A 25,381-nucleotide genomic window follows, 5' to 3' on the forward strand; every position below is an offset into this window, starting at 1 on the left:
GTTTCAGCTCTATACTTATATACTACATAGGATTTTCATAGAAATTAATGTATAGACTTACACTGAAGTAATCCCACTCGAAGTGTGTGGCAGTGGATTTTTTCTGCAGAGACTCTGCCCTCTGCCTAGGTTTTCTTGTTTTATTTTTATTTTCTGTGTTTGGGACATTTATGAGCATTTACCCCCACAGGGCTCTGATGAGGTTGGGGCTTCATAAATAAATAGCGACCAGGTGTCAGGCCATAAGCAGTAGATAACCAAGAGACACAATGCAGGGAATATGCAAATATAGACTGAACACCAAGCGAGAGTGAATCAGGGATCTCGACTTTTACTTTTACTTTCACTGCAGAGCGTGTTGACAAACAGTAACCGACAATCCTGCACAGTAGTAAACATTTAAACACACAAACATGAGAGTGGTATCAATTTTCTCACTCTTGGAAAAAAAAAAAAAGCAAATACTTTTTAATAATAAACAAAAAAACTTTGGCTCATTTTGCACCATTCCTCATTTTGACAAGTAAGTCCAACAATGGTTATGAATGGACGATGATCCAGCTCAGCTTGTGTTATCGTCAGGTTCATGTATTGTATTATGTGCTCAGTGGAGCTTGTTGGATGGTTCACACACTCTGATGTATTGTAGCGCCTGTGAGTCCTTGCTCTTAACATACCAAAGTGCTTTGAAGCTCTTTCAGTCAGGAATTCACCCCTCATCCCATCTCTGCCTCCTGCATCCATAACAACTCTCCTGTCTATCGCAGCAGTCGAGCACCGGCTGCCTGCCTCAATCCTTAAATTACCTCCTAAATCTTGGAGGAGGGTCACACAACTGCTTTCTTTTTCTCTGATGAGATTGGAAGATACCTCTTACCTCGACAGGCACTCAGTCAACCATCGGGGTCGCACAGGAGGTCACATATTTTAGCCTTTGGTAGATTACAAATATTTTGAGTGACACCTAAGAGGGGAGGACATAGCATTAGCAGAAATGATGTCATGTTTTCCCATTGTTTTCAAAAAAACACGATCGGGTCGTCGGTCAGGTCGGGGATACTCAGGTCATAAACAAACTGTCCATCACCTGTCACACACCTGAATTCCCAGCAGTCTCCTTGTTGCTGTTGGATGATTGTCTGTTTAAGATTCCTCCATCATCCGTCTTTCGTTTGGCAATTAGCCCTGTCAATTAAAGAGGAAGATAAAAGCACATGCAGATAAAGGATGTTGTAAAAACTGGCTTTAAATTATTTATACTGTTTGCACTTCTACATTAACAGTTTAGATGTAACATACAGTAAATGATGGTGACAGCCCTGTAACACATCACACTGCAACTGTGCACATCAGCAAAAGCACCAAAAAGAAGAAAATATGCTGACCAATTTGACAAACATGCTACAAAGAATAAAACCAACGAATGGTTTGAAAATGAGCAAATAGTTTTTTTCTTGCAAAACTAAAAAAAATCTGGAAGCAAAAATCTCTTCTTAGTACCCTATTGCTTGTCAACATTACGTTATTGAAGGGGCTTAATCATGTTTTAATCACGCTTTATCATGTCAAAATATTGAGAAGTCAAACACCTGGAAACGCTTGTGCTGTTTTGCTTCTTTGAGTCGAAATCTGATTTTTTTTTTCAAAGTTTTGTGCCAATGATGGACTTATTTGGCCATTTTGAAAAGGTCACTGTATATATAGTATATATAGTATAATATCTCCTCCTATCCAAAAACCCTGTAGACATCTAAGCCTTTGTAATGTTTGACAGTAGGTGTGTTGCTCCTAATGACAAGAAATGTGGGGTTTCTGTTGGGCATGCACCTCTAACATAGCCTTGAAAACTGTTTGCTAGTTGGGTTGTGTACAACATCCATTACAACTGAGCTGACCGTAAACAGAGCAGAAAAAGGCCACGTGTCGCAAACTCTGATAAAAACCCCAAATCAGACACATATTTAGAATGCATGCCCCAAAAAGGCCTACAAGTTAAATAATAATCACTACAAAAGTAAAAAAAAAAAAAAGAAAAGAAAAAAGAAAAAAGAAAAACAGAAGTTAGATTTATGCTTTATCTTAAGTATTTTTCTTTATCATATTTTTTAATTTTACAAAAATACTTGAGATTAATTGGTAGTTTTGTCAAATCTATGTTTGGTAAACCCACCTCCTACACAGGTCAGCATAAAGCCGCCTCACTGAGCTTTTCTACAGGACTTTCCAAAACCAACATGGCCTGCATCATACAATGACTGACAGCAGAAAAATGAACTCCATGAACCAGAACAACAACATCAGATTTTATTGTCCTGTGTTTTGCAACCTAATCTGTTCAAAGTTTAAAAGAGGACTTAATTGCAGAACACCAGGCAGGTTTGAAACAACAAAAAGTGAGCTTCAATGACATAAAGCTATTTCCAATAGAAGAAAACAAGAAGGCAACACAACCACAGGAGCAGGCTGAAGTTAAACAAAGCACAAATGAAAAACACAAAAACTAAATAGGCACAAACCGGTAATTGAGAAACACAGAGAGGGAATCCAGCAAGGAAGACCAGTGCAGATAAACTGATCAAAAATAGAAGGGACTCAAAGGAAGGAGGGCTATAACGAGGGACAGGTGAAACAAATCAGGGCATGGCAGACAATCAATATGGTGGGAAAAACGCAAAGACAATAAAATCAGACAGGACACAGGAGGAGTAAACCTATAAAAGAAACAAAAAACAGACTAAGGGCTCATTTATGGTCAAAATTACATACAGAGACAGTCCTCTGCGTTTATTTTGTCTGTGTTTGTGCATGTTTTCTGAAAGCGTACGGACGCAGACGTAACGTAGCAGTATGGTCGGAGATCATGGGGATAGTGTAGCCTAGCTCAAGTGAGATATGAATGTAAGAGAAAATTTTTTAAAAATTCACAAAGGCAGAACATAATGAAGCAGTACTAGAGTGAATATAATTTTCCACCCAAATGTCCAACACCTTCTTACTCTGAACTCGTCACGTGGTGCTGCTCTGTCAGGACCTTCTACTTATGACGTTTTAGGTAGGCTTCTGCATCAGCTCCGCGATGCTGTTTAGTGAAGTCAACAAACACACATGGTGGCACAGATGGTTAGGTTTAGGCAACAGAGGCACATGGTAAGGTGTAGAAAAAAACATCACATCACAGGAAGCAAACCACAGACTCCCACATGAAAGTTAAAAAGTTTTCTTCAATCCATCCACCGGCCCTGCCTCTCGCCCTACAGGGCATTATGGGGGCAAATGACGTCATTACCAGCAGCATTTCAACCTGACACAGACTGTCCTCTTGTCATGCTGCTGCTGCAGGTGCTGTCTGGCCATCCGCCAGCATATAATAACACCGGGAATGATTTTGTGCAGCCGTGTTTTTTGTTGACGCCGTCCAGTGGCATATTATGCGGATGCAAAAGGTGGCATCTAGCAGTCTTACACTGAAAGCACTGCAGAAGCAACAGTATTTGGTGACTTTGTTATAAGAACAGGCTGAATGTTTACAGCATTTGAGATGGAGGTATCTTTTTTGGTACACAAAGGGAGTGTAACTGAGCCCTAAACATGAATGAATTACATTAAACTGGTGGAAACACAAGAAAACAAAGTCCTCTAAATATAACAAATAATCCGCAACAGTAAAGTCTCAAACAAAAAATTGGAGGAAAATAAAACACTGTCACTTAATTCTGTTTTTTTCCATGCAACTTGAAACATTTTGTATTTGCTTGAGCTGTCTGAATGTGCAGCATGTTTCTGTATCTGGTTGTTTTCTATAGTTACAGTAAATCTTGTGATGTTTTATTTTGTCAAATTGGCAGACATGTTTTCATCATTTGCACGTTTTCTTTAGTTGCAGTGCATTGAGCTCTCAGGGCCACTGTAGTAAAAAAAAAATGTGTGTACAGAGAGCAGGATGCATAGAGATCGCTGCACTCCTATAGCAGACGTACTTTAACTTACATATTAATTACACTCCTGAGACAGTGTGTGTGCCAGTCTGTCTGTGTCTGTCTCTCTCTCGATCTATCTTCACCACTCACTCTCTGTTTCACCACGTTCATTAGCACCATGTTTGGTGTTCTGTCTCTTCCCTGGCGTCCCGTGAACGTCCGTGCTTTATGCTTTATGTTAAGTGTGTCTGTATGTTTTATGCATTCATGTGCACAGTGTGTTTGGAGCACACTAAGTTTCCGTGTTTACGCAAAAGCAATGGCTGTTGACCTTACTGGCGTCCATCCATTGACGTCCCCAAGTCGCCTTGGCCTGGGATCTGACTGGACGCTGACACAGGACTATCAGAGCCTCCTGTCTCTCTGTCTGCCTTCCCTTTCACCGTCTCTCTCTCTGACAGAAAGCTGACACAGGAGAACAGAGCTGTCCCCTTCTTTCTTCTCAGATCCTCAGCATCTTTTTCATTTCCTGTTATTTTCCTTAATCCAAACATCTGGATTCTCTGTTATTTCTCCCCATTGTTTTCCACATTTTCCTCTTACTTTGCATTTGAATTTCTTTCTTAATCTTAATTTGTAGACACAGTTTTGCTGTTTTACTTCTGCGCAACAATTGTTGTGTGTGGAAAAAACGATGCAGGTCTCCTGTTTCATGTCAGACTACAAACTTCTGGATAAACTTAATCAGCGTATCCTCATACAATGGTTTGTATGATACCTTCCAAATTAGCGTCTCTTAAATAACATTAGTTACCCAAAGATATTTATGTAAGGTTTAGGAAAAGAAACAAGGTGAGGATGTACCATAAAGTAAGTCAGAGTTTACTTGGCTCTGAACATGGGTCTCCAGGGGGAATATCCTGTGTTTACTTGACTACTCCATCACTCTAACCCGCCTCTTCACACAGACTTTTGGTTGAGTCCCATTTTAAAGCCTCATGTTCTACAAATAGACTTTAATAATACCAATTCATTTCAATGGTGTTGCTCGCTCAGCGCATACACCAAAAATGTTTCCAGCTTCCAGATTTACTTCTGCTCTAAGCTGCCCACTGAATATGCACAGTAGTGTTTTTCCTGCTGACCCCACTCAAGAGCTCCCACTCTGCTCATGGACTTTACATTGTGAACGACAGCACAGATTTCTTTTTGTTTTTTTACTTTTATTCTGCTCAGGGAATACTTTAGAATTATAAATCCAACATGGCTAAAACAATCAGAATAGAAAAATTGATAATTGACCTTGTTTGCAGGTGTTTGAGGTGTCCTGTCAACAGTTTTACAGGTGTCTCTTTTTAAATGGTGGTCCATGGAGAAAATGCCTCTTGGGTCGCAGGGGATTTTTTCACTGGAATACCACAAGGGGCCACTGTAAAAAAAAAAAAAAAAAAAAGGCTGCAAGGCTGAGCTGCCTCTCTGGGGGCCTGGTTCTGCATTACAGCTGTTGCCATCTTAGTTTTTTGGAGCTAGTAGTGACAATATTTGGGTGAGAGACTGGAGCTGTGGAGGAGAGGGAGTGGATCTGACTGAGAAGCCAAAGACACTATCAGCAGACAGCTTGTCACTCAAATCAGGCCACCCCTAAAAATATGTAACTTTAACTCTTAATAAGATGTCAATCGGTGAAATATATAAAAATTCACCCCCCATACAGTTGCCATAAGGGGGGAAATTGGCTATAGAGACAAAAACAGTTTTTTGTAGCTGGCTGTATTTCTGCTGCAGAGTCGGGCTTTATAACATGGGGGTCTATGGGGACGTACTCTCTTTCAGAATCACCCTCAAGTAGCCATTCACACAACTGCAGTTTTTGGCACCGCAGTGTTGACTTCATATTTAAGACTGTTGCTTAGTTTACACAAGAACATTGTAGGAAAAAATGCCCGAATAAATGTATCTGCATTGGGTTTTCTCTAAATTCCTGCATTTGTAGGTTGACATGTGAACACTACAGCAGTGCAGCAGCAGTTGTGTGTATCAGGCACTTCTGCTGAGAGCTATATTCCCTGTGACAATTGCTGTTTAAATTATTGAAAACAAGCTGAATGACACTGGATTTCTTATATATTTCTAAGCTGCCCAGAGCAGTGTTTTTTTTTTTTCCACACTTGTTTACCTCTGAATCTGTCCATTATGGATGTGCTGCTCTAACCTGCATCTCCAGACCAATTTACAAATACAAAATAGTCTGACAACAGGACAAATGACGTCAAGGCATACATTTCGGGGGGGCAGAGGACATGTGCTCCTCAGCATGTGCCTTTGTCACCTTAATTAAAATGTAAACGTTGAAGAGGACTTTCAAACTGAAATAATGAAGGACATTTACACAATAAACTGATGCAAAAAAGGCATAAATTGTTGCAAAAAAACTCAAGAAAATGCAGGAAATTAAGTGATGATGCTAAAAATGAAGTGTATATTCTGCAGTTTTCAATTCTGAATTTGATTTAGTCATAAAAATTGTATATTGTGTTTAAATATTATGATTCATTGCCATTTTCTGAATTGAGCACTTTCTGATTAAGACATGCAGGATGTGCCGGTGCTAATTTGTTTTTAGGAGCTTTATTTAACCATGTATACAGCCAATTCAGGATATTTGTCTCAACTGGGGTTTTTACTGTAGCTTGTGACACACGGCCTCTCGTGCGTTTACAGTTGGCTCTGTGTGTTGTCATGGATATGTTGTACACAAACTAATTCGCCAACAGTGTACAAAGCTGTGGGGTAGAGATGATGCAAAAGAAAATCCCGCATTTCTTGTCGCAAGTAGAAACGCACCTGCTTTTAAAATTCATGACAGACTTGGATATCAACAAGTTTTGGAATATGTGCAAATAACACAATGCCTTTTTGAGACGTTGAAGTGATAGTAAACTGTGAAAAAAAAAACTATTTTGATGCAAAAAAGCAACATGAGCAGCTCCAGCTGTTCTTTTCCATATTTTGTTTTGTATTATGTTAATCCGGGTATGCAGGGCTGCATGTAAACAGGAGTATTAGTTGAATGTTTATTTTCATTAGACATGTAAACAGTTAAGAGGGACTTTTGCCTTTGTCAGAGAAAGGGAAAAAAACGAGACTATTTTGTAAAAGTAAATGTACTCATTCATGTAAAACAGCAGGGTGATTTGATGTGTGTGTGTGTGTGTGTGTGTGTGTGTGTGTGTGTTTGTCCATCTCGTATCTCCACAATTCTGTCTATGTAGCAATATATACTTCCTGTTTCCTGCTTTGTTGGCCAATGATAACCTGATATACTCTGGGGAGCGCTGCGGGAGCGTCGAGGGGGGAAGTGGAGGAAAAGAGGCAAAGGATGAGACAGGAAGAAAGTGGAAAGAGATGGGTGGTAAAGCGGTGATGCATTTGGGATGAAAGTTTTTAAAAAAATCAGCTTTTGGAGATGCAATGATCACATCAGTCTCCATTGTGCAGATAAAACATCAGGAGTGCTTCGGACTGATATTATAGAGACACTGTAATGGCTGCTTCGGACGTTGTGTCAGTGAGTCTGAGCTGCTGTCTCTTCGTCCAACCTCTGAGGACACAATGCTGTTCGTTATTTAATTCATTTTAATTGGTTTCAAGTCTGCCTTATTTGCATGTGCATGCTAAGAGGGCATCTTATTGGAGGAGAGGTGGGAATGAAAATGGGTTGAAAAGCACCGAGAGAGAGAGGGAGAGAAAGTTGTATAAAGAAAGGCTAAAAGGAGGAATGAATGAACAAACAAGTGAATAACAGACGGGATGTGAGTAAGTGCTTCTAGAAAAATCAGTCTCTCTGGTTACCACGGCAACGAGAGGTGCAAGTTGGCTCTGCTCCCTACGTAACCAATTATGTCTCTGTGTGTGTGTGTGTGTGTGTGTGTGTGTATATCTACTATCTAGCGCTATTCATATGCAAAAGAGGAAAAACGGGTCCATGTGAGCGTCTGTGAAAATGTTTGCAGGGCATTTGATTTTAACGAAATGTGTTTGCATCAGTCGTCTGTGTCAACCTGTCTTTTGTCAGTTTATCACACACACACACACACACACACACACACACACACGAACAAGCAAACACAATGCACTGTGTTCACACTGTTGTGTTTCAAAACCGTTTACAAAAAGCAGCACATAAAGGCTCATAGCTTTACAATAACACGATCAGAAAGGGCTCCCCCTGCTGAGAGATGTTATCTGTGACACACCTGAGTGTTACGGTTTCAAGGTTACCTATCAAAGGGACACACGGGCGATTTTACACATGAAATTCATTTTACAGAGAGCCTATGTTACAAACTGGAGGGGTTGGGTTCGACACAATGGGGCATTTAGGAGGTACAGCGAGTCTGATGAAAGATACTATTGAGTAGCATTATGGCAATTGTAGGATCTCGTCTTTTTTACACGTCCAGCGTGACAAGGTGTCTGCCTGGAGTCGTGTGCTTTCAACATGAAGTCGATTGTGGAGGATGAAAAGCTCACTGGCAAGATCAGTGAGGACGACAAGCATACTTACATACAAAATTTATTTTGACTCACAGGAGACTGATATCTTGGTGTCTGCTGCTTCGAGTTTCATCATTCATTTTTTTTATCTGTCACTTTTAAAACCTTCTACTTTATTTAACTGCAATAGAGCGCTCCAGGGATGAGCTTACGTCACTGTGGTTCCTCGTCAAAAAGCCTCTGGGATTTTTCCATTGGATTTTGGATCATTGCAGAAAATAAGCTCTGTGGCAAACAAATGTTTATGATACTTGCACGTTTTGTTCGGTAAGATAATCTTCACAAATGAACACCAGTTGTTCAGCACAATTCAGCTTGATGTATCATCATCATCCTGGTTTCTTAGAGCCAAAATGGACCATATTTGGATGAGAGGGTGGTGCTGCGTGAGGAACGAGGGGTGAATCTGACTTAGAGCTCCAGGACACTATCAAGAGGCAATGTGTCACTCGAAGTGGCTCCAACCTAAATTACGCAGAACTTTAAGCCTTCATAAAATTATGACGATTGGATTAAACAAAAATTCACTTCCTGTACAGTTGTCACATATGTCACATATGCCAAAGCTGTGTTTTAGTACCAGGCTGTGCACGTTTGTTTTAGCTGTGAGGTTGGGCATTTTAAAATTGAGGTCTGCGTGGATTGACTTGTTTCTAGAGTCAGCCTCAAATGGCTGTTTGAGGAACTGCAGCTTTTGGCATTTACACACAACTTTCTTAATTTTTCAGGCCCAGAGGTTTCCGCTTGGTCTTTACAGACGTGACATAGGTGTATTAGGTACAAGAGAGAGGAGTCATCTTCACTAACAAAAACTCCTCTATCACAATATTCCAAAATTATTTCTTTATTTTATTTTATTTTATTTGGCATGTGTTTTTTGGGAGTTGAGTGCAAACAGTTTTCAAATACACTTCCTCTTCCTCCTGGAACAATGAACAGCAGGACTAAAATTGTCAAAAATTATTATTTTGGGGTATTCAGTTTTAAAGGATGCAGGCAGAGGAGCTCTCGGAAAAACACATTTGCACAATTTTTATTTATTCTTTTGTTAGTTTGGTGGTTTGAGAGAAAACGCATCAGTACTGCACATCTTAACCAGTGTGTGACAGTTGTCTTTGTGTGTGTGTATGTTTGTATTTAATTAGCTTTTTGATCTTTATAGACTTTTGCCATTGACACATATTGTCAGTTTGGATGGGAAAAAATACTGTGGCTGGCATCAGGCTGAGACACTGTGCTGTACGGGTTTGAATTTCGTGCCTTTAGTGTTATTGGCACTGCTTTTAACCATTCAACCATCTTCAAAAGCACTTCTCTCTATCATAATGTGTAGCAGCTTATACTGCTTAACTCTTTATTGAGGACTTGTGATGCCGAATTACAATGAGATCACACACACACACACACACGGTTTTTCCAGTGTGTTGCTGTGACATGCAGCCTATACACACACGTCTTTGTTAGGCCGTTCTTTGTGGACTTGTACCTTTTCATTGGAGCCATTCTGTCCCTCAGTGGGACCACCAGTGAGTTAGCGAAACGGCCAAGTCGGACACTGGCACTAATTGGCTACGCTATTAGAGGCCCACAGAGCCACACTTAGACTACAGAAATGAGCTCGTCGGTGTGAGGATGGAGGCTGGGCACGGTGCCGACGTGAATGCGTGAGACAGAGGGAGAGAGATTTGTAATTAGGGGTCTCTGATGAACATGAGAAACCTACAGAAGTGTCCTCTGACCAGAGCAGTTAATTGGTTGGTTGGTGCTGGTGTTTGTCGTGGTGACTGGGGGACACATTGGGGGGGTCTTTTGTCTGATGCACTTTAGCTGCTCTGATTGACAGCAGGGACAGGAAGTGAGGGCGTGGGGCTTAGAGAGGAAAAGAGCTTTTCTCTCTCTGCTGCCTTCCTCAGATTAACATTCTCCTCCACCTCTCCAAATTCCTCTCGTCCTCCTCTCTGCTTTTTCTTCCGCTCCTGCTTTCACTCTCTCTCTCCTCTCTCTGCCATGTCTCCTCCTCTTCTGCATCCTTCTGTCCGTTTATATCTATTCAGCGTCATACAATACTTTCTTTTAAAGACATGTGCTTGTACTGGCTTTTTTTTAACCCCCTTTCTCGCCTTGTTCATTTCTTCAGAAGCTAAAGATTAGGTTACACAGGGGCACTTCAGCAGCGGAGGTACACTGCTAAACAAGTGCTTATACAACTGTGCCACTGACACGAAGTGATTGAGTATGTACTTGTGCTGGATTAGCCCAGAAATAAATCAACTTAAACCAAACCAAGACAGAGCTTTGTAGACATGACCGGTGGTTTCACGGGTTAATTATCAGGTTTGTGTCATAGTTTCGGTGGAAACTGTACAAGAAGACGGTTTTACAACTCTTGATGGCTTCGGTGAGAAAAATAAAATCATTTTCTAGCCCTCAAGACTGAAGTGAGAGCTGCTGCGCACCAGGAGGTTGATTGAGGACAAAACATTACATCACCAGATTTTCGAAGCCTCTTCTCTCGCCATGTAACTGCTGCACTCGCCTGGAAACAGAAACATTATCTTTTGATCACCCGCAAAAATATATTTGCATAAAGAAGAATTACCTCCTCTTCAGTCTCTGCAGAGAGAAATATGCTAGGCAGATAGAAAGAAAGGTACCATTAATGCAACATTAGAAGCAAGGTTACAGAATTTATTTACAACAAAAAATGTTCATAGAATTATGTTCTCTATGGATGTAGGATTAAAATGTTGAAATTTAGTATAATTTACTGCAGAAAAAAAACATTATTCTTATAAATGGGTCTTATTTTTTGTAGTTTATTGTTTCACTTTGATTCACTCCCAGATATTGATTAGATATGTGGGGTAAATTCATAAATTTGTTTAAACTAATCAGTCATGTTTGCAATGACCGCACTCTATTAAGTTACACTGGTGAGAAATATATTATTACTGTGAAGAATCAATATTGATAAAATAAAAAGTATTATTGCTGATTTGTTTTTGTTTTTAAGAATTTAAGAGTTGCTGATGTTGCTGTTCCTAGTCTTCTGACAGTGAATAAATGATGGTAAAAGACAGAGATTCACAGATCACTTATTTTTAAGTCTGTCCCCCAATAATGCTCACATGTCCATATCCTACATTGCAAGAGTTACTGGTCACTGTAACTGTCCTTCCTGTCTACACTCGCTGTAAATTAATTCTAGAAGTGATTCAATGTAAATTTTAGCAGAGGCTGACATGATGCTTTATCGGTAAATATCTTCCATAGTTGTGTTTTTGAAACAGATTTCTTCTTTGTCTCAAGAGACATTATTTCTTTACTAAGCAATGGCAGAGGGATGGTAGCATGATATAAACCTCTTTTCCACTGGGCAAAAAAAACCACTAACATCTCGCTCTCGTCGTTAGTGGGAAAGGAAGATTCTTCACGGTACAAATGACTGTCGTAGTGACGGTTATTTGTCTGCTGCAGCTCTGATCGGCAGTGATAGAAACATGACAATCATGTACACACGTATTTTCACCCCTTTCTTGGTGGGACTGTCAGTAACTTCTGCGATTCTTTTTCATCTTAGCCACAAATCCGTCTGTGTCCATCCAAGCAGTGCTTGAACATTGGGTACTGAGTCTAAGAGATTAAATAAGTAACAGTGATTAAAAAAAAAAAAAAAAAGTCACCATCATGACATTATGTTAACCTATTTTGGGGCTTGATATTGACATGATAGTTTTTGGGGAAAAAAAACAACAACAACAAAAAAAAAAAACAAGTACACTCATCTACAGGCAATTGAAAACGATCACTTATACTTAGCAGGTTGTCCTGCCTTAAAAGAAAAAAACAGCATATAAATGCCACTTTTGGTGGTAAAAGGGTGTGTGTTAATGTGTGTCTCCAGCTGCTGAGACCTCACATTAACTTTGATTGAACTTTGAAATTGGCCCAGAGATGAGGACTGTGGATTTTGTACCCATCATTTACAGTAAAAAACTCTGGAGGAAGGGATCCTTTCAGTATGGACAGGAGGAACAATTACAGCGAGCAGCAGTGCTTCCGATTTACATATCATGTGCCATGTGAGTAATGTGACAAAGTCCCTAATTTGTACCACTACAACAATAATCACAATTTACCAGGATAGCTTGGATTTTTTGAAGTGGAGCTGTATGAGGTACTTACTCCATGGTCAGTGTATTACCTACAGTAGATGGCGGTTGGCACACTTCCAGTTTGTAGAAGCAGACAGGAGTACCCGACCAGAAGATGAGCATTATACTGCAGTGAAGGGGCAGCTGCAAAACATATATATTTTAGTCGCCTATTAAACCCTCCCCCCAAAAAATTATGATGAATTTTTTATCGTTATTTTTGCTCCCTTCAAAGCTAACAAACTCCTTTGAAAAAAACAGTGATTTTAACTTCAAGCACTAAATAGCTGCTGGTCTACCACTGCCTCGATTTTTAGTTAGTTTGTGTAGTTGTGTGACTCAAAGTCACGCAACAGCACCAACAAAATAACTGGAACCTTGAATTACAGCCTCTGTCCACAGCGGGACATGCTTAACTTCCCCCCGCCTGCTTCTCCAAACTGAGGCTGGACCAGTTGCCACCTGCTGTAGGTAAAACACTGACTAGGACTACCTCATACAACCCAAAATTAAAAAATCTCAACTATCCCTTTAAGCAGGCAATACCCAGAAATCCACTGAACTCTGCCAGCACATTATACACACATTTATATTGTATCTAAACATGCATGGACAAAATGCTTTGGTTTTGGAATGTTTCAAATAATAAAAATGTTTCACTTAATAAAAAGAGGCAATTCAACTTTCTTGTTAACAGTGAACAAATTATTTTTGCTGTGCACAGGTCATGTGCTTTTGAGTGAGTTAATCTTAAAAGAGAGCATTTGTAAATTATTGTTGTCAAAGTTCATTTGTCCCCAAATATGTTAACATTTTTCTCGCCGGGGACAATGCTAGACAGCTCTACAATGGAGTGGACAGGGTATTGCAAACACGAGTGATTGTTTAACCCTTAGAAACCTAAGTAAATTGGTTTGATTTTTTTCAAAAACATGGGAAAAAGGAAATAGGAAACCGAAATAAAAAATGACCTAAAAAAGAAAATAGCCAGAAAATTTAAAAACAACAAGGTCAACAAGGAATAACTGTGGAAAAGTGCTTGAAAAGTATTATTATTTTGTAACATAATTTTAGATATGTAATTATGATGATTATAAATACAGTTTACCCCTAGCTTTTTTCCTTTTCCCTTGACATTTTTTCCCCAGTTTTTTTTTAAATAATTTACTAAATCTACTAACTTCTTGCAAATTGTGAACAAGGAAAGCGACGTAGCTCCAGGTTTCAAAGGGTTAAACAAAGTCTGGTTTAACTGAATTATCCAAAAGTATGTCAGCAAGTGAAATTAAAGGTGAAAGCAAAACTATGAAAATAAAACCCAGATTGTAAGAAAAACATTTTTCCCTGTTTATGTTTTTGGTTTGGTCTGCCAATGACAGCACATTCTCCCCATAATTCAGTTAAGATCCATTACGGGTTTGAGAGAAATGTGGTCATGGGGAATTTCGGAAAAATAAAATACAGAGGAGATTTCAACACATTCACATTTTATTTCCCATGTCTTCACTGATCAATTTCCTGCATTACAATCAGCTTTAAATGAGGCGCTATCGCTTCTTGTTTACCTCAAAACGACAATAAAACAAAAGTTGCTCGACAAAAAGTGCTACAGACAAAACAAATATAACAGCACGCACAGTTCTCATATCATTTCTCGTATCTCATATAATTTTCTCACATACACACACACACACACATACACACACACACACATCCAGAACAATGACCTCCTTAGGTTTGTAAGTTGAAAGGAAGTAGAGCCAAGAGACAGAAAACAAGGGAATGAAAGAGGTCTGAGTGAAGGAGAGAGAGAAAATGTTTGGGAGGAGTGACAGAGAGTGAGAGGGGATAATCAAATTGAAAGAAGAAACACACTGTAAGAGCATTAGCGGAGCTGAATAATGGAATAACTTAAACTCCAGCGCACACACACGCACACACACACACACACACACACACACACACACACACACACACACACACACACACTTGCACTCACACACGCAAAATGCCTCATATACATACAGGTTTGCAAACCAGAAAACAATACTTAATAATTTACAAAGTAAAAACAACAGAATAGCCATGCGCTAGCTGTACAAATGCAACAGAAACGTACCTCATCTCCATAAACAAATAAAGAAATAATCAAATAAACTACTTCAAACTCTCATTACAAAGCACCATCTGTTTTTTTAATGCATGGGTCTTTCCTCAGCAAATCCACAAAATGTGCACACAGATTTGAGGATAAAAAGGAAACGAAATTCCAGTATACCTTTTTGAAAACATCACAGCAACGTTCCCGCCAGCTCTGGGCTGAGGACTTCAAACTAATGAGGTGACTGAAGTTGAGGTTTGCAAACTGTGACATGTTGTGAAGTGATGTTTCGTTCAGTTTGTTTCTCTTTGTTTTGCCTACATAGTGTTTATCCAAAGTGCAAAAGGTTTTATTTTTTGTTCTCTGCAGCTCATGCGCCTTGTTCGTTACTGCTATATCTGACATTATAATACTGTCGATCATTAAAAATGATGAAAACACTAACTTTGCATGTGGATATTTTACATTCCATCTTTTACTGCTGACCAAGAACCTGTGTTTGTTAGTTTGTGGTGTTTGTTTATATCTTCATTTCATGTATTATACAAGGTTTGTCTCGATAAAGACGTGAACATTCTACATCTGAGTGATATAAATAGTTTCAGTTTTGGATAAAGCAAGGCAAACAGCACGTGGGCTATCGGACCACGTGCACTGCGGCCGAAGAGGGAGGGGTTAGATAGAGGAAGTGAGGTCACAACCCAAGTGTAGTTACATCTGAGTAGGTTTTTCTGCACGAGACACTTGGGATGACTGACATTAAACTGCAGCTAAGCTTTGATAGAGCTGTTTGGTCATCCTTGCATCCCGTTTGAACACCACGACCTTGGCTTGTGAGAAAAAAAAGGAAGGCGGCAAGCAAGAAAGGACACAAGGAAGTGCCACCTAGAGGAGTAAAAAGTTAAAGTGCAGGGTGAGTCCAAAGAAAGGAAGTAAATAAGAAGGCAGGTTGGCTGGATATCGAAGCTGGTCTATGCACTGAAAAATCCAACAAGTTGATCTTACTTAATCAAATCTAGGAAACTGATTACCTTGGTAACGGAAAGTACATTTAACAGTTTATTTTTAAGTTATGTTTGCTTACATGTAATTGTTAAGTTTTCTTAAAATTTAGTTGGATTCACTTAACTCTGAAGTTGTTTGAACCTCATAATGATAAGTGCAATGAACTCGTTCTTCAAAAGTGTTAGCTACGTATGTAAACCAAGTTACTCTGACTTAACTGAAGAGTTGTGTTTACTCAGCAGAATTCTGGAAACTTATTGCCTTAGATCAATATGTATATGAAACATGTTTCGTGACATGTTCAAAAATATACAAATGCAATTAGTTTGCAACCAGCAGAATACAGATATATAGCACAATGTTTTATTTATGACAGTTTAAAGCATAAAATGCATAGTTTGATGGAATTATTTGTATAATTTGCAAGTAACTCAGGCAATCAGTTCCCTAAATTCTACTAAATAAACAGTTTATTTAATTCAGACTAACTTTACATACTAAAGACCAAGCTATTTGAATTGTCATTTTTACGTTACAACTAGTTAAAAAAATTAAGTAAAATCAACTAAATTCTAAGTAAAATTAACAATTAGATACAACATAACTTAGGACTAACAGCTTAATATATATATATATATATATATGTATATATATATATATATAATTTCTTTTTTTAAATAACATCAACTTCTCAGATTTTGAAGTGTTGGAGGAGATCCAGTTACTGTCCATCACCGGGAGTGTTTACCAGACACAAGGTGACGGGTGAGTTTCAAAAACAGTACCTAGAGAAGCCACTGGCTCTGTTACACGACCGCAGCTTTGTCAGGTAGCTTCAGCGTGAGATCGGCTGTGAGAAATAAGCGAGTGGCAGGGGTTCAAGTTAAGGATCGGCGGTGCCTGCTGTTTGCTGCTCTGGCTAGCTATAAGTGAATCTCAGAGGCTATATGGTGTCTGAGGTCAGGGGTTACAGTTCATGGAGGTTATAGGATGACGGTGAAAGGTGAGAACATTCATCGACAGTTGGCTCCAGCGGGCCGACAAAATCAATCCATCTGGGAAAAGGAGCACCTCAGTGTAGCCTACATACCATCATAGAGTGTCTATATAACAGGATCAGGTGTAAATCTAAGCTATTTATTCACCAGAGTGAGAAGAGTGTGTTCAGACTGTTTCACCTGTGAAATCTTGAATAGGAGATAAACAGCTCAGCGTTAATCCCTGTGATTTGTCTCGGAGTCCGACAGTTGATCGGGATTCTCCTGGACTTCGCTGGCGTGCTCGATTTCAGGCTCTGCGTCCTCATCGTTGCTCTCTGCGCTGTAGTCTATCGCCTCCAGGAAGGACGGCTCATCCTCCTCCATCACGTAGGTGGTGGGGCTGCTGCTGGGTAACAAAATAAAAGTGTCATTAACTTTTCCCTGTAAGTTAATGATGTGAGTAAGCCGGTCATGGTCAAAACTCCTCATCTGCATCATGTCAGGACTTTAGAAAAGCAGGCACATTGCACTTTTGACGCCTATGGATATTTTAAAAACAAAGTGTATTTCTGCATGCATTATTTTAGAAAACATAATAAACATTTGCAACGCACTTCTGAAAAACAAACCATTATCTTGACTTACATACTGTATAGCATATAACTGTCATGTTACTGTGCTTCACTTTGAGCTGAACTCGAAGGCTCTGGAGGCGACTAAGAGCTCTCTGATTTCACAGAGTAAAACACCCATCCAAAACGGGTTTCATGGTCCTTGAAAATGTACTTCTGAGAAACCCATTTCTTGAAAGCACAAACCAAACACAGCATGGGGCGATTGTAGCACTTGGGAAAAAAATATTTTTTTTTGTATAGTGCATTCCCTATTATTTGAGGTAACATTTCATTCAGCAATATGCATTTATTTCTAGTTCTTTTGTGTAAGAAGTTATAATTACTTTCGCCAGCAGGGGGCAGAGTTAAATAGCAAGTGGTGAATGACTACTAGTGAAGTAGTAGAATAAGCAGAGTTTGTTTTCAGTTGTTAGACGGAGCCCCGTTTGGTCGAAGGTGTGTGCCCGGTGCTCGTGACTTGCATGTTTTCTGTGCTGCTGGTGAAGAATAAATAGTGAACTATTCCTACACCTCGTCGTTGTCGTCTGAGTGGTGTAACACAATCATACAAAATGTAGGATTATTAATAGATCAGTATATTTTTGATAAATATTATCTGTTTTATGATGTGTTTTGGTAGAAATAAAATTGGCAAAGAAAACAAAATGAAGCCTCTGATCTTACAATCTGCCATTATAGTCCAAACTCTGCCAGAATATCTGAAATGATTTCATCAGACAGTGACAATGTCTGATGAAATCAGGATATTTTCACACATCCAACTTAGACGCATGTGCATTGGAAATAATCACTTGATCTTGAGTAAAGAAGACTCACAATTTATTGGTTATGCTGACATTTCAATTTTGAATGATTTATGAAAGCTGCAAGGCCGATGTGTTCATTTATAACATCAGCATTTTCTGTAAATAATCTTGCAAACAGACGTAACTGTGTGGAGTGTGTTTTTCTTTTTTTCTTCTTTATATGTGAAATATATTGTGACAGGTGGTACACACATCACTGTCAATTATTGAGAGACACATCAACAGGAGATCAGTTGTCCCTAAGCAGCCACCTGTGAAGCTGGAATATGAAGTCGATGTGGAAATGCCACAAACTGTAGTTCCTCTAACAGCCACAGGCGGAAGTGTTTGACCGATAGGTTTTCTGCGAGGTTTTGCTATAGTCTGTAAGTCAGATCCACCCCTCGCTCAAAAATAAGGTGGTGCTGAAACGCCAAATTCACTAGTCCAAAAACTAACGAGTGACAGTGACTGCATTCATTATTCTTACAGTCTATGATTGTCCCACATCCACACTTGGGCACCCGAGCATGATCACTTTAAGATCAGTGTCAAAACATTAGTATAACCCATAAATGAGACCAAGCAAAATGTGTGGAATCCTCTTTTCTCAAGTTTATTTAAACGTAATTAATCAACTGTTTAGTTTATAAAATGTGACAAAAGCTGATCAAAAACTCCCGAGAGCCCAAGGTGATGTCTTTAAATCTTTAAATCATGTCTTGTCAATCAAAAATTCAAGGATACTCAGATTAAATAGCAGCAAATCATTCATTTTGAGAAGCTTGAACCAGAGAATGTTTGCATTTTATAGGAGAATGCAAAATGAAAATACAATTAGACATAGATACATTTTAAAATCTTAATAAAATAAAAGCTGGACACAAAGTGTGCTTTGACTGGTGAGGCTGTTTTTTTCCTGTGGGTCTTAATGGTTAAATGGTTGCTGGTTCTTTGAGGTTTTAGTGGCTTTAGTGGGTTTTTAATGGTGTTAATGGTCTGAAATGTGATCCCTGGGAGACAGTCGATCAGGGGGGCCAGACAATGAGCTCCCACCAAGTTCACCAGTGTGTGAGTGCAGGAGAGACAGAGAGAGTCAGAGAAATTGTGCGTCACTATATGTTCAGTAAATGTCTATGTATGAGTGTGTGTGTGTGTGTGTGTGTGTGTGTGTGTGTGTGTGTGTGTGTAATGATGTGAATGGACAGAATAATGCCCAAACAGATAATGGGAGTTGTGAGTCAACCATTACAGGCCATTATAGAAACCCCAAACCCGTTCTTTCCTTTCTTTGGGTTACATTTTCTGCATCCACCAGCTGCAGCCATTTTTATATACAGTACAGCTCAATATACCATGTACATTAAAAACCCCTAATTACCATCATTCACACGCATAAACCACCACATCTCACATATGTACATCTCTTTCTGTCTTCCTGACACTCACACAAATACACACCCATGCCCGTACCCACCCATTTACTCACTCAGAGACACCCAGTTATTTGCAGACGCCTCCCAATGGCTGCAATATCATTGTTGTGATGACCTATTAAATGGTAAGTGGTGCCATACCAAGCCCCACGCATAAAACCATAAACCCTGAGATGAGAGCAACCAATCCCAAAGGACACTCATGCAAACACACACACACACACACACACACACACACGAACACATACACACACACACACAAAAACACTTTTGGAGTCCCTTAATGATCAGACACATCAATGATGAATGAATATATCAATATTAGAGTAGAGTAGGTTAGCAGGAGAGAGAGGCTGGGAGACACAGAGAGATGCAGAGACGCGAGCATTAAGTGGTTTTGTGTTTAGGAACCATTCTTTTAAATCAACTGCTTTAACAAATCTGTGGAGGAGACAACGCTGATGTTTTAAAAAAAAGAAATTAAGATAACCTTGGTGGTCATGGCTTTGGTTTGGCCAAGTTTAATAATTTATTTGCGGTGTTGAGCTGAAGTACAATTTAATCTGGGTGGACCTCACATTCCCGAAAAGGGACTTTTAATAGAGATGATTTGACACACAGTTACGCAATGTGGTCATTTGTAAGGATGTACAAGGGTAACGCTGCCTCATCATTTGAAGCCATTTCTTAAAATATGAATGAGGAAACTTTAGTGCAATTTTGAATTTTGAATGAGTCTGTGTTCAGACTTTGATCATGATTTTAGAACTAAAACGATTTATCTTTATAGATATACTATGCAGGATTTTTCATTTAAAAACAATACATACAGGCTCATACGGACGTAATCCCTCTAAAAAAATCACTTAAGACCCACTAGGAGTGTGTGGTGGCGTACGTGTTTTTCTGCAGAGACTCTGCCCTCTGCCTGCATTTTCTTCTTATTTTGCTGTGGAAATGGACTGGTAATGGACTTGCATTTGTATAGCATCATTTTAGTGTTCTGAAAGCACTTTTACTCTACATACCACACTCACCCATTCACACTAACGTTCATACACTTGTGGCCACAGGTGCACACAGGTCACACACACTAATAGTTAAGTCATCTAGAGCAATTTGGGACACCGTATCTTGTCCAAGGAAACTTTTGACTGTGGGAGCCGGGGATCAAACTGATGATCTTCTGATTAGTAGAAGACCTGCTGTAGCTGGTCGGGACATCCATTAGCACAGTGCAGTTGAGGCTGAGACTTTATAAAACGATAGTATAATGGCCGTCTCAACATACGAAAGTTCCTAGGCCACTTAAAAATTGCAGATACGGAGCTGAAAGTACGTAAACATGCAAATCTTGGGTAGGCTTTCACTTTCACTGACAATACTGTTAACCAACAGTGGCTGACAGTTCCTGCATAGTAAACCTTTAACTCCTGTGTTCTGATTTGGGTCCTCTTAGAATCTCTTTAAAAAGCTAAAATAAACACACTTAATGTTGCGTTATCAACCTGATATTTTATGACTTTCCAGTATTTTAGCAAGTTTACTGTTATTCCCTTGACACTGAATTAGCTCGGGTTGAGCGCAGGAACCAGAATTGAATCTGCTGCGTGTTGGTGGTAAAGGGGTATGTGGGGCAAAACGAAGGGTTCTTTGAAATTCCAGCTTCCCAGTACAAATGCAACGCACCAAGTCCCCAGTCAGAAATTTCAACCGTCATGCTCCCTGAAATCGGATTTCCATCTCAAAAATCAACACCATTCTCAAAATCCAATATAGCTGCTCTGCGCATCAACAGTAGTGAACATCTGTCTTATTTGTGTCTCACTAAAACAGTCATACATACAGTCCTGTCCAACTTCTATCTGTGGACACGTTGCTATAGTGTTTGTATAAATAAAGCATAATGCATTCTAATCAGCTGTTTTTGCTAACATCTGACATAGGGCTACAAGTATCGATTCATTTCAGTATTGGATGGTCAATCAACTATTTTCACAAATAATGGCTCATTTAGCTTTAAATGTAGAAATAGTGGACAATGTCCATGGCAAGTTCCCTGAGCCAAATAAGACGTCTTCAAATTATTTCTCTTATCTAATGAACAGTCTTAAACCCACGAGATAATCAGTTTACAATCATATAAAACAGAGAAAATTCTCACACTGAAGAAAGCTGAAATAGAGAATCCTTGCCATTTTTCCAGGATAAATACACAAATGTATTTCTTTTCTGATTAATGATTAATAGACTAATCTTTACACAAAACCCCAAGGACATTAAAATGATTACTTTGTTACACTGTTTGATTTGTCTGTACAATGTATTTGAAAACACAGAGTAGAGAAAGACAGCAGAGAGTCCGGAGCATTAAGTTGTGAACTCCGAGACAATAATCAAGATGAATTTTCTAATGAATCACCTCAGTGTCACCAGACGTATAAACAATGTGAAGTTATAATACAATTCTGTTTTGAGTAGTAGGATTACTGTTTGCCTCACAGTTGAACATATTCGATGCTGCCGTCACCTGAAGGCACTTAAGTGGATGAAGACATGCTCAGTGCTTAATATATTTCTTTCCTGCTTTGTGCTAATATATTCCAGCTACAAGGGACTGTGCAGGCAGGTAGTGTACTCATGTGCATTTTCCATGTGCAGTTAATCTACGTGGTACCATCGTGTTAACTGCGGCCCTGAAAACTGCACTGTGTAGGTGGAAATGTTTGAAAAGATTTAGTGGCTGTTTTACACTATCTTAGAGAAATAATGACATTGCAGACAATTATTCATAACCATTCCCCTCTCACTCCAGAGTTTTCATTATATTCATCACACATGATCATTGATAGAATCTCAATGATGCTCACAGCGGCCCTGCATAAATGCAAGCCTTCATGTGTTTCTTGAATACTGCTTCAGAGGGGATCTGGAGTGACAGTCACACCGTTGAGTATCAGTGCCGAGGGGGGAACGTGTCTGGCAGTAAGGAGGGGGATTTGTACAGATAAAAAGGAAAACAGTCTGTAACAACTTTACTGTTTTCTCCAGGTAGAATTTTTGGCAACAGAAACTATTTCTCATCTGAGATATCTTGGGGAGGTTTACAATGCTGAGAAATAAAAAGTTCTGAAATGTGAAATAACCTAGTTCATGACATCTGTGGTGTTAGCGTGCTGTCTTGTTTCTGTGAGATCACAGACTATATTCCTCACGCTGTGCATGAGTTTCTAACCTATAAAGCAACACAATCTATCTCGAAATAGCTTCACAGTCACCGTGTGCACCTGCATGAACTTCGCACATTACTAACCTGACCACTTTAGACTGGGTCCCAATAATATCGCTCTCTAAATCCAGCAGGTGTTGGTGATTGCGGAGCCCTGTCAGCCTCTTCAGCCTCAGCAGGGCCACACAGAACTGAGCTCCCATCTCCTCCAGCTCTCTGGTGCCGATCTGAAGACCCTGAAGAAAACGTGTACAAGCACATCAAAGACATGTACTAATAAACAAATTCTAATAGGTTCATCAGGAGGAACTTACACACACCGTATGTGCACACTTCCAACATTCAGCTATATTAAAAAATAATTGCAAAAGGTCCCAAAGAAATCTATTTTAAAATAGCTGCTGTGGGTTTAAATAGCCGCTCTGGAGCCTGGGGACAGAGCCGTTGTCCATCTTCAAATGCCCCAATTCTCAATGCTGGAAAGCAGTTTGCTGAGGAAACTTTTCATGTAGAAAAACGATAATATATTTCATTTGCAGGAAGCACACATTCAAACGCATGTGCACTCACACCTGCGAACCGAACAAAGTCTTCACAGTGCTGTTCAATCACACAAGTAAATGAATACTCACTCAGGGACACACACACAGAGCTTACCCCCCGACTCAACCAAAAAACTTTCATGTTCCTATTTCCCCAGAGCAGAGCAAGGAACATTTAAACTTGGCCTGGCCACAGAGATATGCAGCCTCAATTCAGAAGACATTAGTTCCTGCACATCTGGACAAACACTTTCACGCAAACCAGTGGGGGGGCCAATCAGTGCCAAAATGGCATCCCTAGACTGCCTCTGGATGTGAAAGATGTTGACATTGGCAGAATCCAGTAGGAAGGAAATCAGCTGGGAATAAGAGACAGTAAGGGAGAAGAAAGGGAGGTAACAGGGTCAAAAGAAACGAGGCGTAAAGAGGACAAAAGGACTGCAGCTCCACCTGGTGGACATTTGGAGATTTATAGAGGCAACTCCCTCTCACATACAGAGGGTGGACACAATAAAATACATGTAAAATGCAATAAAATCTAATTAATGCAAATTATTTTTCTGTATAATGTTATTTTTTGTTAATATTTTGTCAGATAGGAAAACAACTCTTTTCCCCCCGCCCCTTTCACACCCTGTGGCTCATTAACAAGCATACACACAAGGCACCCAGTAGCTCAGTTGGTAGACAGGCGTTGCGTGTGCAGAGGCTGCGTCCTCACTGCAGCAACCGCGGGTTCAATTCTGCAAGCTGCAAACATTAATCGATCAGTTGCCAACTAATTTGATAATTAATCAGTTTGAGTGATTTTTTTATGGGAAAAAAAGTTCAAACTCTGATTACAGCTCCTGTGAGTCTATCTCTTTACTCCGCTATGACACAGTACACTAAATACCTTTGGGTTGTGGGGAAGACATCTGAGGACATCATCTTGAGCTTTGAGAAACATTGATTAACATATTTCATCATTTTCACATTTTATAGACCAAGAAAAATTAAGAGATAAAATGAGAAAATAATAATCAGATTAACTGATTAATGGCGGTGGTGGCAGCCGTGGAGCCCGTCGGTAAATGAAATCATTATGACTGGCTGTTCAGCTCAGCACACGAAAAGATGAACGGATGTGAAAAATGTAAACAAACACAAAAGTTAAAAGGGAGTGAAGTTGAAACAAACTCGTTTTATGAGATACGATTGTTTTTCTTCAACCATTGAGCTCTTAACAGAAATGCTTCCTAATGGGTTGTGTTGCTCACTGGCGCACAGTAAATATGCTTTGTTCTTTCAGCATTGGGTTGTGTTGTTAATGTGCCAACTGGCAGCCTCTCGGCTTCCTGTTTTAAATGATGAATAGGAGTGTCCTCGAACGCCATCTACTGGTATGGAAGGTTAAGGAGGGGGCCAAGGCACAGCTATGTGCTAAGCTCATGCACAGGATACATAAAGGCCATGGAAGTACAGTGAGGAAGATAAAGGGAGCGAGAGGGACAATAAGAGGGAGCTTCTGAAGGAGCACTGATGGGTGTAGGGGTGATTTCATTGAGTGTTGAGTTCAAATATCAACAATCCAGAATCGCTGACTCTGTCTTCAAGGCGCTGATCATGAACTACAACACCCCCAGCTCAAGTATATCCAAGTCATTCTCCATCACTCTTTCTCCCCTTATTTGACATTAGAAGAACATTAGATGTTGCATAAAGGGAGTACTGTCGGTGTTAAACCAACATCGAGCTGTTTTTTTGTGTGTCCATACCGTATAAACAAAACAAGCCACACCTACCTTATATTTGCCCTGGTCACAACCACAGAGCGTGCTCTCCATGGTGTAGCTGCGTTGCACTCCTATCTCTCTCCACACAACAACGCGGGCGGTTGACTCTTTGGAGCGCTCCACAACAAAACTACAGCTCGCCATGCTGAAGGCCGGGGCGATCTGGGACAGGATCTTAGGCAGTGCCTGAAAAACATATTAAGCTGTTTGAGTGTTTTTGTGTAGGTGTGTGTGCATTAGTGCATCTGGGGGCAGATGATGAAGT

General features: G+C 39.7%; 1 protein-coding gene and 1 long non-coding RNA gene across 5 annotated transcripts in view; both read right to left on the minus strand.

The window, feature by feature from the left end:
- Positions 1 to 317: 317 nt before the first annotated feature.
- Positions 318 to 3,266, minus strand: LOC148189757 (uncharacterized). The gene is made up of 3 exons (XR_015776319.1): positions 2,517 to 3,266; positions 1,099 to 1,185; positions 318 to 964 (listed from the first exon to the last, which is right to left on the minus strand). It is a non-coding gene; the product is annotated as an uncharacterized LOC148189757 (long non-coding RNA).
- Positions 3,267 to 14,098: 10,832 nt separating this feature from the next.
- The window catches only part of agtpbp1 (ATP/GTP binding carboxypeptidase 1), a 52,033-nt gene continuing 40,750 nt past the window's right edge, over positions 14,099 to 25,381 (minus strand). For 3 of the 4 annotated variants that reach the window (XM_088076678.1, XM_042487649.2, XM_042487645.2), the window contains 3 exons: positions 25,126 to 25,302; positions 22,884 to 23,035; positions 14,099 to 17,120 (listed from right to left, as the gene is read on the minus strand). In XM_088076678.1, coding sequence (XP_087932804.1) covers positions 16,949 to 17,120; positions 22,884 to 23,035; positions 25,126 to 25,302 — 501 coding nt within the window. In that variant the 3' untranslated portion in view covers positions 14,099 to 16,948. The remainder of the gene's footprint in view (positions 17,121 to 22,883; positions 23,036 to 25,125; positions 25,303 to 25,381) is intronic. The other variant, XM_042487648.2, reaches the window with a different exon arrangement.

The sequence above is a fragment of the Plectropomus leopardus genome, chromosome 4 (assembly GCF_026936395.1).
Source record: "Plectropomus leopardus strain MGB_pleo_1.0 chromosome 4, ASM2693639v1, whole genome shotgun sequence".
NCBI lineage: Eukaryota > Metazoa > Chordata > Actinopteri > Perciformes > Serranidae > Plectropomus > Plectropomus leopardus.